The 13,837-nt window shown below is 35.6% G+C and overlaps 1 protein-coding gene across 2 annotated transcripts in view; it reads left to right on the forward strand.

Annotated features, from left to right (window-relative positions):
* Window positions 1-13,837, forward strand: part of PTPN4 (protein tyrosine phosphatase non-receptor type 4) — a 120,831-nt gene that overhangs the window by 85,417 nt on the left and 21,577 nt on the right. For both annotated transcript variants that reach the window (XR_015699233.1, XM_087734358.1), the window contains exons 14-18: window positions 2,837-2,971; window positions 4,255-4,413; window positions 9,798-9,957; window positions 12,964-13,047; window positions 13,134-13,190. Coding sequence is in view for 1 of the 2 variants with exons in the window: in XM_087734358.1 (XP_087590484.1) it covers window positions 2,837-2,971; window positions 4,255-4,413; window positions 9,798-9,957; window positions 12,964-13,047; window positions 13,134-13,190 (595 nt within the window). In the remaining variant the exon portion in view is untranslated. The remainder of the gene's footprint in view (window positions 1-2,836; window positions 2,972-4,254; window positions 4,414-9,797; window positions 9,958-12,963; window positions 13,048-13,133; window positions 13,191-13,837) is intronic.

A 13,837-nucleotide genomic window follows, 5' to 3' on the forward strand; every position in this document is an offset into this window, starting at 1 on the left:
TATTATTTGTGAAAGATCAGACCCTACCCACAGTAAAAGGTGAGTTTTCTTAACACTGGATTATTTTGACAGGGAAGAAGGTGACGCTTTCCTTATTTTAGAGTAATGTTCATTTTGCACAGATTGAGGAAGTTTTCAAAAATGTACTTACAAACTATGACTTGAGATACAATGCAGTGGGGTTTTTTTTGAAGCAGTCAATTTAATGTTTGGAAAAACTGTTTTTTTCCCCTCCCGATATACTTTTGTGTCTCTCTTTGTAATTTAATTTGTTTTATATAGGCAAGGATAGTGCTCTTTCACTGTTGTGGCACATTTAAAAAAAAAAAAAAAAGAAAAAAAAACCAAACAACAAACCATCAACTTTCCTATATTTAACTTGTTGCTTTTTCACTGAAGGTAAATAAGGTTCAGTAGCTGCATTTACATGTCTGTCAGAAAAGACTGTATATGCAGTACTGTATTTACCTAATTTAGCACTGGATATATTATGTTCCTCTGCATTTTCCCCTCAGCCCACTCTTTGGTTAGTAGAATCCACTTCTTGGCAGAGCTGGCTCTTGGTGCTAATCTGCTGGCTGCAAGCGTGCTGTCAGCAAAGTCTAGTTGATGATAGCTTTGATTAATAGAAGAACAATGAACGGATAACAGTAGACATGCATTTCAGTTCTGCTGGTTTCTTGTTATTTTACCTGTTCAGAACTGCTCAAATTTGCTATGGTTGTGAAGAAAACTACCTAAGTGGTTTGAGTTGCTCACATTTGAAGCAAATTACAGAAACTGAAATGTTGGTTTAATTGACATGATATCAAGATAATTACTTACTGAATCAAATTAATACTGCTTAAATACAGTGAAGCATGCTAAGAAACTGGATGTGTTTTTCCTCAGAAATTAAATAATTGATATTTTACCTGTTTATAAATATCAATATACTATTAGATTTTTTCCCAGGTGGAATAAGACCTGATACAGTAGTATTTAGAATAGCCCATCTAACTTAACTGTCTGAAATTTGTCAGCTGTTATTCAGTAAGTCTTTAGAGCAGCAAAGCAGCATGCAATACATGCTCAGCACTGCTTGGGGGTATAAAAACGAAAATAAACCCTCCACACACAGATCACCACTCCTTTAGTATCAAACACTGTTGACATCCATAGGACTTATGTATTTCTGCATGTGAAGATAGATTATTCAATATGATGCTTGGCTGGTTATTGTTGTACACTTTTTGATAATATTGAGAACAGTCTGCTTAAGGTGGTGGCTTGCATTGAGTTTCAAGTTCCGTGAGAAGCAAAAATGTATTTGTAACTAAGGTTCTCATTTTCAGAAGGATGTAATTTGTGTGCGGGTAGTTCCTTAATTTCTCAAAGTTTCTTCTTTCTGGACTTGCACATTCAGTACGTCGGTAAGGTGATAATGATGAAGATAAAGAACAGTTACCATGTGTCCCAAGGACAGCAAAGGCAGAAGTTATTTTGTAATACAGGTGTATGGAGCTGGGGAAAGAAATGAAGGAGTTACGCTGATACAATAATGTGTTGTCACCTCATTCTGCAAAGCTGAAGAGTAGAGAAGAGTATAGTGATGGAATATAGATGCAAATGGGAATGAAATGATCATGGCACAAAAGACTGATGAAACTGAGGTGTCACTGGAACAAGAGAGGGTTGAGTAATGATAGAGGAGAAAAGTGAATTATATAGCACCATCAAAGTAGTAGAAGTAAAGTAAAAACCCAGTAACACAAAGTACACAGGACATATAAAGATTGTTTAAAAGAATTTTTGCTGTTGGCTAAAAAGTTTTCAGTTGGAAACAAAAACCAGCAGAAGTCTGGGTATATTTAGTCGCAGGATGACTGAACCATCCAATGTGATGCTAAGAAAAAAGCAACCACAATTCTTGGATGATTCATATGATGATTTCCAGTATAAAAGGGAAACATAGTATTTCATGAGAGATAGCAAGTATGGTCTTATTTGTGCTTAAGAAATAGGTGAAAGAAACAGCAGAAGGGGATTATAGGTATCCTGGGATGACTGGAGAATGAGAAGAAAAAGTTTCCTCGATATTGAGAAAGGGCAACGAGTAGAAAATACAATTCCTTTTGTATAAAAACTACTGGTGATAACAACCTTTAACCTGAAGGACATTTCTGGCGCAAAACCAAATGAAGTTTGGTTACCCACAAAGAAGTTAAAATAGGATGATTGCATCTGCCCTACAGGTGACAAAACATGTTCTGGAAGAAAGCCTGTCACCATGATGAAAATCTCTGATGAGTAAACAAAACTCGGTAGCTCCGTTGCCATGTTGATGATTACCCCACTTTCAGTTCTTCAGAGTCTTTGAGAGTTTTTTTGGGCTGATGTTTCCACTGCTTTATTTTTCCTGAGATGGTTGAGTGGTTGGTTACTTAGAGGTTTGGGGGATTTTTTTGTTTTCTTTCGTGTTTTAGGGTTTTTTTTTGTTTTTAAGTTCAGACCTCTCAATGACTATTCTGTTTGAGTCAGATTCTCTTTGAGGCATTAGAAATGCCTAGTGAAGTTAGTGGGTTCCTTTTCCATCTTGCCTGTCTCCCTCCCAGCCAACAGTATTTTATGACTGTATTTCATTGACGTTCTTGTACAAAGTACAGAAAATGAAGTACAGTATATTGAGAAAATACAGAACTGCCCATGTAAATATAGTTTTGCATTATTACATTTCCTTTCTTCCATATAATTTGGTTTCCTATGATAGAACTTCAGTTTCAGTGTGGTGAATTTTATGTAATTTTGTTCTTAGCTCATATAATTTTTGGTTAGTCATTTTACTTTCTTCTTCTAGATCCCCCAGTAAACCCTTGGCACGGAAATTAATAAGTGGGATGGACTGGGAAGTAGTGAGTAGGAACTCACTGTCTGATGATAGGTTGGAAACACAGAGCCTACCATCACGGTCTCCACCTGGAACCCCAAATCAGTAAGTAGCATCGAATCTTCTCTCCCTAGAAGTGACTGTCTACCTCTAATGTGAGTGACCTACTTGTGTAATAAAAGGATTAATGCATTACAGAGACAAACAACTTCACAAATTGTGTGCCGAGTGGTTCTCTGGAACATTTAGCTCCAGATAAGAGAAACTATTTGGGGGTGAAATTTAGGTTCTTCTCACTCAACCTATAAAAAGTGTAAGATGGAGCATGCTACCCTAAATTTGAGAGCTTGAGTTTTCTCAAGCACAGTTAAAACTAAATTGCTCATTTGGCTAAGAAAAAAACTGATGATAAAGTCTGTGTGATATTTTAGAAATAATTGATTCTGGTTAATACCGCTTCTTAAAACATTGGGGAAAACTACTTAATCAGAAAGCTTTTCAGGTTTATTCTCCTCAATTTTTCTGCATTTCCTTTCAAAGTACACTCTTTTCACATGATAAAGCTTTCTGTTTTATGTTTATAGTTCGTGAAAAATCATTCCTGATTTCTTTTGGAAAGTAACCAGTTTTCTCAGTATGCTGAAACTGGCTTAAGAATTGGTATTACCCAGTTTTGTATTGCATAAACCAGAAGGTTTTAAGATTCTTTGGCATTGCGGCATATTATTCAGAAGCCCATTGTAAATATCTGTAGCATTTAAAAATTATTGTAAAAATGGTGTAATAATGATGCTTATAGCGTAACATAACTTAATCATGCGTATTTCAAAGCATTTTAAGAAAGATGTCTGTCAATATGATAGTTTTCAAATGGGAAAATTTGGGGTCACAGAAATGATAAGACTCTCAGTGCAAAGCTTATGATTCTTCTAGGAGAAGATGCAGGGGATAAGATGTTCATCTTAATGAATTCAGGTTAAGTTCTGCTATGGACAGAGCCAGGATTTTTCTTCTTGGGGATTCATTTTTCTTCTCATTGACTGGACTGTCATTCCAGTAGCCTGTTCATTGGACCCTAATGCTTTCAGGCTTCTTCTAAAAAAAAAAAAAAAAAAAAGAGAAAAAAAGAAAAATATTAGCCATTTAGTGCTTATGAAAATATTTTTTAACATTTTTAAGAAGAAAATTATGAAATACGGCATGTTGATCTGACAACATAATTGTTTCAGTGATTTTTGAAACCTTAAATCATTTAATAAAAATATGTATATGAACATATGCTTGCACTGAGGAAATAATTATTTTAGCATTCCTTTGTAGTGCTGTAAGAAATGTAGATTGAATAATAATATTCTTTTCACATCACACTGTTGTGCTTTCCCTCTTAGTCGCAACTCTGCCTTCACTCAAGAAGGAGCCCGGTTACGACCCTCATCAGTTGGACATTTAGTGGACCATGTAGTTCACACTTCCCCAAGTGAAGTATTTGTAAATCACAGATCTCCATCTTCCACCCAGGCTAATAGCATCATACTGGAATCATCGCCGTAAGTTCTGTTGGTTGTTGCGGTATGGTAGCATGCAGGGCTTCTGAAGATAAGTCAGAAATCTTCGCCTTTAAGAATTTAGTGTTGAATCGTAGAATCATAGAATGCTTTGGGATGGAAGGGACCTTTAAAGGTCATCTAGTCCATCCCCCCTGCAATTGGCAGGGACATCTGCAACTAGATCAGATTGCTCAGAGCCCCATCCAGCCTGGCCTTGAATGTTTCCAAGGATGAGGCATCTACCACCTCTCTGGGCAACCTGTTCCAGTGTTTCACTACCCTCATTGTACAAAATGTCTTCCTTATATCCAGTCTGAATCTAATCTCTTTTAGTTTAAAACCATTACCCCTTGTCCTACCGCAACAGGCCCTGCTAAAAAGTCTGTCTGCGTCTTTCTTATGAGCCCCCTTTAAGCACTGAAAGGCCGCAATAAGGTCTCCCTGCAGCCTTCTCTTCTCCGAGCTGAACAACGCCAGCTCTTTCAGCCTTTCCTCATAAGAGAGGTGCTCCATCCCTCTGGTCATTTTTGTGTCCCGAATGTTTGGGTCAGGGAGAGCCAGAAAATCTAATAAAAAGGTAGCTGTTGTTTAGGGAGTATTAGTATAGGTCTTATTGAAAAGTAAATGATACAGAAGTAAAGACTTACATCTGACGTGTTTCTGGTGCAGGGTTACAATACCTTCCCCACCCACCCACCCACCCAAAATGTGGGTTTGTGACTATCAGTGTCTGGTTGCGGAAGTGAAAGTTATTTTTTGATAGAACTGAAGTATGTTGTTTTGTGATAAAAGTTTTTAATTCCTGTGAGTTTGGAAATTTTGCTTTTTGACAAGACACAGAAGTATGAGTGAGCTTTACAAATTACTTAGCCAAAATACCTTTTAGCACCCCAGCATTCTGACGTTCCTAGTATGTTTTGTATATTGTTATAGAGGCTGTCTTTATTTTTTTAAGATAGCATTATCAGGCTTTTTTTAGTGAGGCTGAATATTCTTGATACTGTAAGTTTACTATGCTATGGTGGGCAAAATGAAAACTTATTATAGTGTATTAAGTTCAGAAGGATGACAAAAAAACGTCGAGTTATTCAAAGATTTGAAATACTCAATAATTTGTAGCTTGAGTACAGATTAATTGGGGGAAAAAGGTGCACAATATACACCTTATTGACACTGCCACTGCACCTTCTTATTTGTAGCTATACATGTAATGCTGAACTTGCCCTCATAATTTTGTATAATCTCTGTTAGCAAGGAAATTGTGCAGATGGTTTCAAAACCATCTGAGAACTATAAAGTAGCACATACATAATGACATGTTTATAAAAAAATCCTGTGTCTGAGCAAAAATTACTCTGGGAAGGTATTTGAACACAATTTTAAAAGTTTTGTAAAATAGCACGAGATGCTTTTTATGATACAGTACAATAGTTATAATTTGACCATCTACTAGTTATTTAGCTTTCAGAGTTATAAAACAGTATTTTGGCCTAATAATATAAAATCCCCCCTTTTTTTGGTGGTCTTTTTTAACCTATTCATATGGCAAGGGAGTCTCAAAACTGGAACAGCTGTGAATCTTTTCTCATAGTAGAGTTCTGCTGTACAAAGGCCGCACAGGGTCAGGTTCCTTCTGTTCCAAGACTTCCAACTGAAGTCAGTTACGAGACACACGTACTGAATGGTAGAGTGGTACAGTGAAGTAAGCACAATCCTTAAATATTCTTTTATTCATATGCCTTTACTCTAAATTAAGTTGTAAAAGATGTTCCTGAGTGTCCTTGGGATTTGTTTATTTAGTACCTGGTTTCTTGTGTAAGTCACCATAGAAATGAGTCTTAAAAAGAGAGGAAGTGGTTTTGTAAATTAGTTATGCAACTATGGCTGTTCTTTTTCATGATTTTGCACTTTTTATGCCCAAGCAGAAAAACTGTTGCTCTTCCATCACTAAGTTTTGGGTTTTTCCCTTGTTGGAAGCTTAAAAATGGAGTTTAATCTCCCAGTATAGATATCTAGCATAAGATATTTTTAAGAATGAGGACATTGACTGTGAAAACTACATGAACCCCGTTAGGGTCTTCTGAAAGCTTCTGATGTTACTGATTCAAGACTTGAGATTTACCGAAGAAAGTAGTAGTCATGAAGTTCATGTTAGCTATATAGTTTAAAATGATACTGTTTTACAGTCCAAAAAGCTATTTCTTAACAATTTGACCTTTCTGAGTGAAAAGATTTGAGTAGTCCATCTGCTGATTTGTTGGGAATTTTTATGTATTGATCAAATTTACAGATGTCAGAAAGTCAGAGGGACTAACCTGATGGATAGTAGGTTTAGTGATGTTTTTGAGTTTGGAGTCAATATAGCAAAAGAAATTAGAGTTTCAGTGCAGTTAGAAGGATATTATAGCCTAGCTAATACAACCTTTAATTCCATAATTTTTCTTTGCCTGCGTGTGCTATTCAAAACTAAATTGAGAGATTTCTGCTTGTAGTTCCCTGAGGTAATTATAACCTTAAATTCCAAAAGCACGTGATATGTGTTTAATTTAATAAGTTTATGGGGGTGCGTATGAAACTTTTGCTTAATATATTAAAAGGTCAGACCGGATATCTGTAACAAAAATACCCAAAGCTTGTCAGTGCCAGGGTTTGTGTGTTATTTTATTATTATGTAAATTGCTGAATGCAGTAACAGAGAGCTGCTTTGCCTGCAAAATAGGCTGCTTTCACTGCCATTGTCTAAGCATTCATAAGGAAATTCAAAGCTGACTGGGCAAACATAAAGCAATGAAGTTTTTGCCCAAGGCTTGATTGTTAGTTCTCACAATTCATTATGCTAATATATTACAGTACTTGCATTGCTGCTTCTAAAATGCTCATTTAAGTAACTTTTCAAATCTTTTCTATGAGTTTGCATGTTCGGTAGGAATTTATTTGTGTTTGTTGACATGTATGTACAGACATCTAGTCAAACTAAGATCCCATCTTTTACTTTTATTGGAACTACTCCTTTTGTGTCTCTACTCGTGTTTTCTGTTCCTTTTTCATTCAGTTTAAAAGTCTCAGGAGTAATTGTTTGCAGGAAAATACATAACTATGTTGCCCTTCACTTAAAAGGCTGAATAATCTGTGCTGGCCAGACTTGAATGAATAAATACACAGGCAGTTAAAAAGCTCTGGGTGACCTTTGTAAGTCAATGTCTAAATAATTTATAGCTGCCTTGAAAATTCATTTTGCAAATGTTGGCAGTCATCATATTTTTCTTTCTCCACAAAAATGAATTTAGGAAAGCTGTTTATCCTGAAAAATAAAATATAAGGATGATATGATCTTGTTTACTGTCACTTGCATTGAAAAGTGTTAAGAAATATTCTTTTTACTCCATAGTGTGTTTTGAACATGAGATTCATCAGACATCAGGTACTGAATAATCAGTACTTTTTTTTTCTTTAACACTGCATGAAAAAAAATATGAAATTAAGTAAAAACATGCAGAAAAAATATTGTTAGGATCTTTTCAAATGTACTGTTTTCATACATTGACAAAAAAATCTATCAATATTTTGTTTTCTAAGAAAATTGACTAAATTTTTTAAAACTGAAATGGAAAACGTGGTTTTTCAAAGTGAAGCGTTCCATTTCCCATTCAGTTTTCATGCTTTTTGAAAGATGTTCATCCTTTGTTTGAAATCACTGTAGACAATTGTGATCTGATTTTTTTGTTTGTATTTGAAAGCATGTATCTGGGATCTGCCTTTCTTTAATTGCATAGAAACAAATGATACGGTATGGAATTTGATGTGTACCTTAGGTTTTCTTAACTTGCAGCAACTTGAAATGTTATGCTGTCTCATAATGAGACTGTTACCCTGCTAGCAGTTTACAGTGGCTAGACCAGTTAAATAGAGTAGGACTACTCACGTGGTTACCCGTGCTTTTTAGAGGGATGTTATGCTATGAGTTACCACTACGCTTTGCTGATAATCAAAGGGACAGTGACCTATTTCTGGCTTCTGGGAGTGTGCTTCCCTCCCCACACCGTGGTTGACCCTGTGATGAACCAGTTCACCTTGTTGAACCAGCAGAGAGCTACCCAGGCTTGTCCAAAAAGTCAATGTATTTTTTCTTGCTTGGTAAGCTGCTTTAGCCAAGGGAGGAGCACCGGAGTGCTTCAGGGAAGGGGCCGTGGGTGTGGGTGAAAGAAAGAACGGAGGCACCCATTTTTGGTGGTAGCATTCTCTTTAGATTTAGCTGTAACCTGTAACTTCATTCTTGGTGGTTTTTTGATTTGCCACTAGTATCAGTGGGCTGTTGTCATAAGTCGTTAAATTACTTAATACCTTTTAATGTGGTTCATGGGGAGGAAGGCATGTATCCTTGCTGGTATTTAGAAACTGGCATTCAAGCTAAGTTAATGGGAGCTGTGTGCTATAACTGCCCTTTTGGGCCTCTCAAAATGTTGTTCTTAATTCTCAAATATAAAGCCACATAATGAAAGATGAATCATATATTTATTTAATACAAATCATACAGCTAAGCTTTTATTCCAAAAGGACTAATAAAGGAAATTATCCATGTTACACATAAACACAGAGAACATTTTTATTAGTCTACAGTAGAGTGCTTGCAGATCTAAAACAAAAATAGATATTTCTGCTATTTCATCTTCAGTAATGGTGTTATAACTCAACTAAAAAATGCATGTGTGAATGCCATTTTTACAAATGTTTCAAAGGGGAATATGTTCAAGAGGGGGGGAAAAAAGTTCTTTTGAAATGTTTACATATACTTTTAAATTGAAAAATTAAAATTGAACACTATCATCTCCAGTGGGCTTTTCAAATAAATGCAGGGGGACAGTTGAGTTGTCTTCAACTTGCACGCCTCCTGTTTTTAGATCAAAAGCCAAAAACTAGTGTGGGAGCATTTTATTATGCTGCTTGTGTCTGTTTTTAAGATTTAAATTGCAGCCATTAATTGAAGATGCAAACTAATTGATTTTTCTTACTGAGAAAAACACATTGACATATCTATTTCAGAAATAATTTTTTTTAGCAAGAGTGCAGAGTATAAATACAGTAAATTTTATAATATTCCAATATAAAGTGGGTTAAGAGTGCTAAAACCATTTAAAAAGTCATGTAAAAGATGAACATACTGGTTCTGTGTACAGTTGCTTGTCATGAAAAAAGCAGTAACATGTCCAAACATACACTTCCAATATATTCCACCACAGTACATTTTTGAGATTCTAAAAATACATGTAGATATTCAGCTCTCAAAATCTTGAGTTTCTTCTAGCGTTTTCAGTTTATTTGGAACCCTTAAAGAACTGCCAATATCGCATGATTGTTCCACTTCATACTTCTATTTTGGTATTTAGATCTCAAGAGACTCCTATAGATGGGCCGCCTCCTGCGTTACCACCCAAACAATTTAAAAAGAACAGTTGGAACCAAATTCATCATTCACACTCACAGCAAGAACTGGATAACCATATTAATGAAACATTTGATGTTCCTGCATCACCTGAAAAATCCACAGTAAGTTTTTGGATCCAGTTTGACCATTCTGCTTTTTATCGGAATGATAGTCGTGCTTTCCATGAGTTTGGTTCGAATGCGTTTCAATGAGTTGTTGTGTTGGTGCATTACACTGCAGCATTTCCCTTATACACACTGCCTCTTTGCAGTGTGTATAACTCCCACTATTTTTTCCACCTGCTGGAGTAGTGCTTTGTCAGGTGTCATCAAATGATGACATTGGGATGGATATGCAAATATTTTGAACGTTAGCTTTTTAGCACATGCAGAAATTTCTAACTAACCCTTCTTTGAGAAGTCATTTACCATCAATTTTAAAGAAGACCTTACAGACGCTACCACTGGTGTTTAATCTAGTTTTTATCAAAAAGCTGAAACTAAAAGTGCCTACCAGCTTCTGGAGCAGTTTTGTCAGGAGAGGCTTCTTGAATCTGTGGTTGCATTTCTCATCAGAATTTCCAAGAAAGAGACTCTACCAAGAGACCTGTGACAACGAATGTCAAAATCTGAGGAAGAGTTCTTTTTCCACACTTAAGCATGTCCTAGATGAGTAAGCTAGTCAGTTGATTATTATCTGACTGAGGTGACATCTCACTGACAATTTTTGTGATTTTTTTTTTTTTGTCCTTCCAGAAGTTTTCAAATGGTTCTTGGTTTTATACTGGTGTGGGACAAGAAACGTTTTTCAGGATGGGAAAGCTGTTTAACATCCAGATGTAGCAAATACTGTATAAACAGTTTCGCCAACCTCAGACATTCAAAATTATGAGTCAGCTCCCAAAATTGGTATTTTAGAAATGCCTTTGGTTTATTTTTATTTGCATTCTGAATTCTAAGCCTAGGGTGTTCTCTCAGGCCTCATTACAAAGTTAAGATTCCCATAAACCCCATATTTAATTTCATAGCTGAGGTTTTAATAAAACATCCAGAAGTGAAACTTGTAAATTTATGAGCATTTTGGGAATGTTGTGGAAAATTTTGCTTTAATTAAATAAGGAAACAATTTTTAACAGCTTTGTCTTCTGTCAGTCCTTACCTGAGTCATATTAAAGTACTGTTCTGTTTTGAAAGATAACACTACTTTACTCATCAAGTTTTTCTGCTTTGTATTCAGTTATCTTTACCAAATTGACAAAAACAACTTTCAGTTGTTTTTTTAACTCCTTTTAGTTCTGCAAAACCAACACAGCTGCATGAGAATGAGATTCCTTTTTCTGTGTGCATTGTCAATGTGATTGTTTGCTGTGGTCGAATGGGCCACATTTATGCAGCCTTGCTTAAGGCAGTTCACTGTTGTAACTGAAGATCTAATTTGGTCTGCTGATGGCTTTTTATTTTGGGTATTACAGAAGAAGGAACACAGCATGACTCTGAAATTTTGTGAAATTGTAAATTTAGGATTTGGAGTGTGGGGTTTTTTTCAAAGTTGCTTTTCTGATCAGAATGCACTTCAGGTTCCTGCACCACTAAGTCTCTCCTGGTACTCCATCTCAAATATCTTAAGGAAAACCCCTCACCATTTTTACTTCATTTAGCTATTGAATTTCCTTCGTCTGTTGTATATATGGAGAGTCTATTTAGAAAGGTAGTAGGACAGGTATGGGAATGACAACTTTTTACTCCATCTGTAATCCCTAAGTATCCAGTCTGAGAATGTCCAGAGGTGTTTGAAAACAGGTGTGGCCAGGAGTCCCTTCAGTCAAACAGGTTAATGATGATACCCAGTGCTCTCTTCAGGTTTTTCTTTATAAACTGCTGCTCAGAATAGCCTGTTAAAGCAGGAAATTATTATTCCCTTTTTGTCTGGGGAATGCAATGACACAAAAATTGCCAAATGCTGCAGGTGAGCACTTGGTTGTTCATTCTGCCCAGGAACCTGAGTCTGGTCTCCGGTGCCAGTGAACATAGGCTAAAATGATTTGCATGCGATTGGGCTTCCTAAGCACCCTTCCTTCTAAGAAACGTATCTTACACTGTTACTTTCCTCTCCCCCAAATTTTTAATCTTTTCATTACTATGAATGTGTTCAGGGGGGTTTGTTTTGTTTTAACCAAGAGCTTAAAACACCTGGAATTGAGTTAACTTTTTATTAGCCAAGTTGAGCAGACTTCGTTTACCTATTGAACCTGCAGGTTTTGAACTTTCTTACATATAGAAATGTTTGCTTTAATAACGGTTTTTGTTTTCTTCCTTTCTGAATATGAGTCTTATGCTCTGGCTGTAACTGGTAACATTGAAAACTTCTTTGAAACAAATTTCTTTATGATGCAAAGCATTATTAGAAACTATAGAAATACTAGCTAATGTTCAGTCTGTGAAATAAATCTGAATGAGAACAAACTAAAAACCACTTCAATGGCACTAAGTTGATTTTTCCAGATTAAAAAAGTATCTAGTATTTTCCTGTTTATTGGTCGTTCCTTTAACAGTGGTGGTGTAATCAGAATGAAACCAGAAAGAAAGCAGCTAAAATTGTCAGAGCTTGATCAGCGCAGAGCATGTGTCACACCTCATACTCCGCTACACTGGAAATGCAATAGGGGATATGGAACCAAGATTTTGATGCCAAACGTGTCCTTGCTTACTACTGTAATATTGCTGTTAATAGAAACAAAAGTATACCTTCAATTACCTTATTTTTCATCGTATTACATTCTTACTGCAGGCTTTTCACTGCGGTCTTAATAAAAACAAATTTAAGGAGTTCCCATTTAGTAGACTGTTTTTCCTTAAGACTGAAGCCAATTAGTCTTTTCTAATACTGTTTCTTACTTTGAGCTTGCTTTGACAGAAGCAAGCTTTTAACTTAGTTATGTCCAAGACTTTTAAATGTATAATTTTACCCTTTATGCAAAACTGAAGACATTTGCACTATTACTTGATGTTTTCTCAAGTGTCCAGGAGCAATTACTTGATGGGGAAACTGCAAAATTATTACATACGATATCCTTAAAGTCTAGCTATGAACAAAACATTTATTAATATAATATAATTTTTGTTTACTAGCCCAATGGTGGTGTCCCCCATGACAATCTTGTTATGATCAGAATGAAACCAGATGAAAATGGAAGGTTTGGCTTCAATGTAAAGGTAACAGCACATCTATTCCCTTCATGTCTATTAAGATTATTTTCTGACATTTGTGATTTATTACTAATTTAATTTGTTTTTTAAAGGGTGGATACGATCAGAAGATGCCAGTAATAGTGTCCAGGGTAGCTCCAGGAACACCTGTAAGTTATCAAAAAGCCAAACTTGATAGCAATATCTGTGTATCTTAAAGTCTGTATTCAAAACTGTAAACTATTTCACGTCTGCCTATGAAAATTAGTTTGTGCTATACCATTATCCTAACAAAGCAAATCATGTGCAGTAAGAATTTGATGGGGCTACATAACATATTTTTAAAAGTTCTTCAATCCTCAAAAATATTTTTTCCTTACTGAAACAAAATTTAATTCCTGAAAATTACAGGGAGTTACAGATGTTCAGTATGCACTGTGTCTTGAGCTGTGTCATCCTAAAAATACGTTTACTTTATTACTTTTTTTAAATGTAGGCATTCATATAATTTCACATAAATTACATATTGAAAGAGTCTTTTAGGATGTTAAAAATAACTAAAATAGCAAATCTCTCTTATTTTAGTGACAGATGTAGCTGAATAAAGCCAAGATTTAGATTAAAATCAGACATCATGAATCATTCATCAGGTCTGATTGTCTGTTGTTACTGGTGTTTAGTGACTATCAATAGTGTCTTCAAACTAGGCACAATATTTTGTCAGTTGATTGCCAAAAATACTGACCTGGTATTCAGCTGACTAGAGTCAGCTCTGTTTATACCTTTTAGAGTTGAGTGAACCGTTTATTTGCTAACA

The sequence above is a fragment of the Nipponia nippon genome, unplaced genomic scaffold (assembly GCF_047370975.1).
Source record: "Nipponia nippon isolate SJK-2023a ecotype South Korea unplaced genomic scaffold, ASM4737097v1 scaffold_5, whole genome shotgun sequence".
NCBI classification, from domain to species: domain Eukaryota; kingdom Metazoa; phylum Chordata; class Aves; order Pelecaniformes; family Threskiornithidae; genus Nipponia; species Nipponia nippon.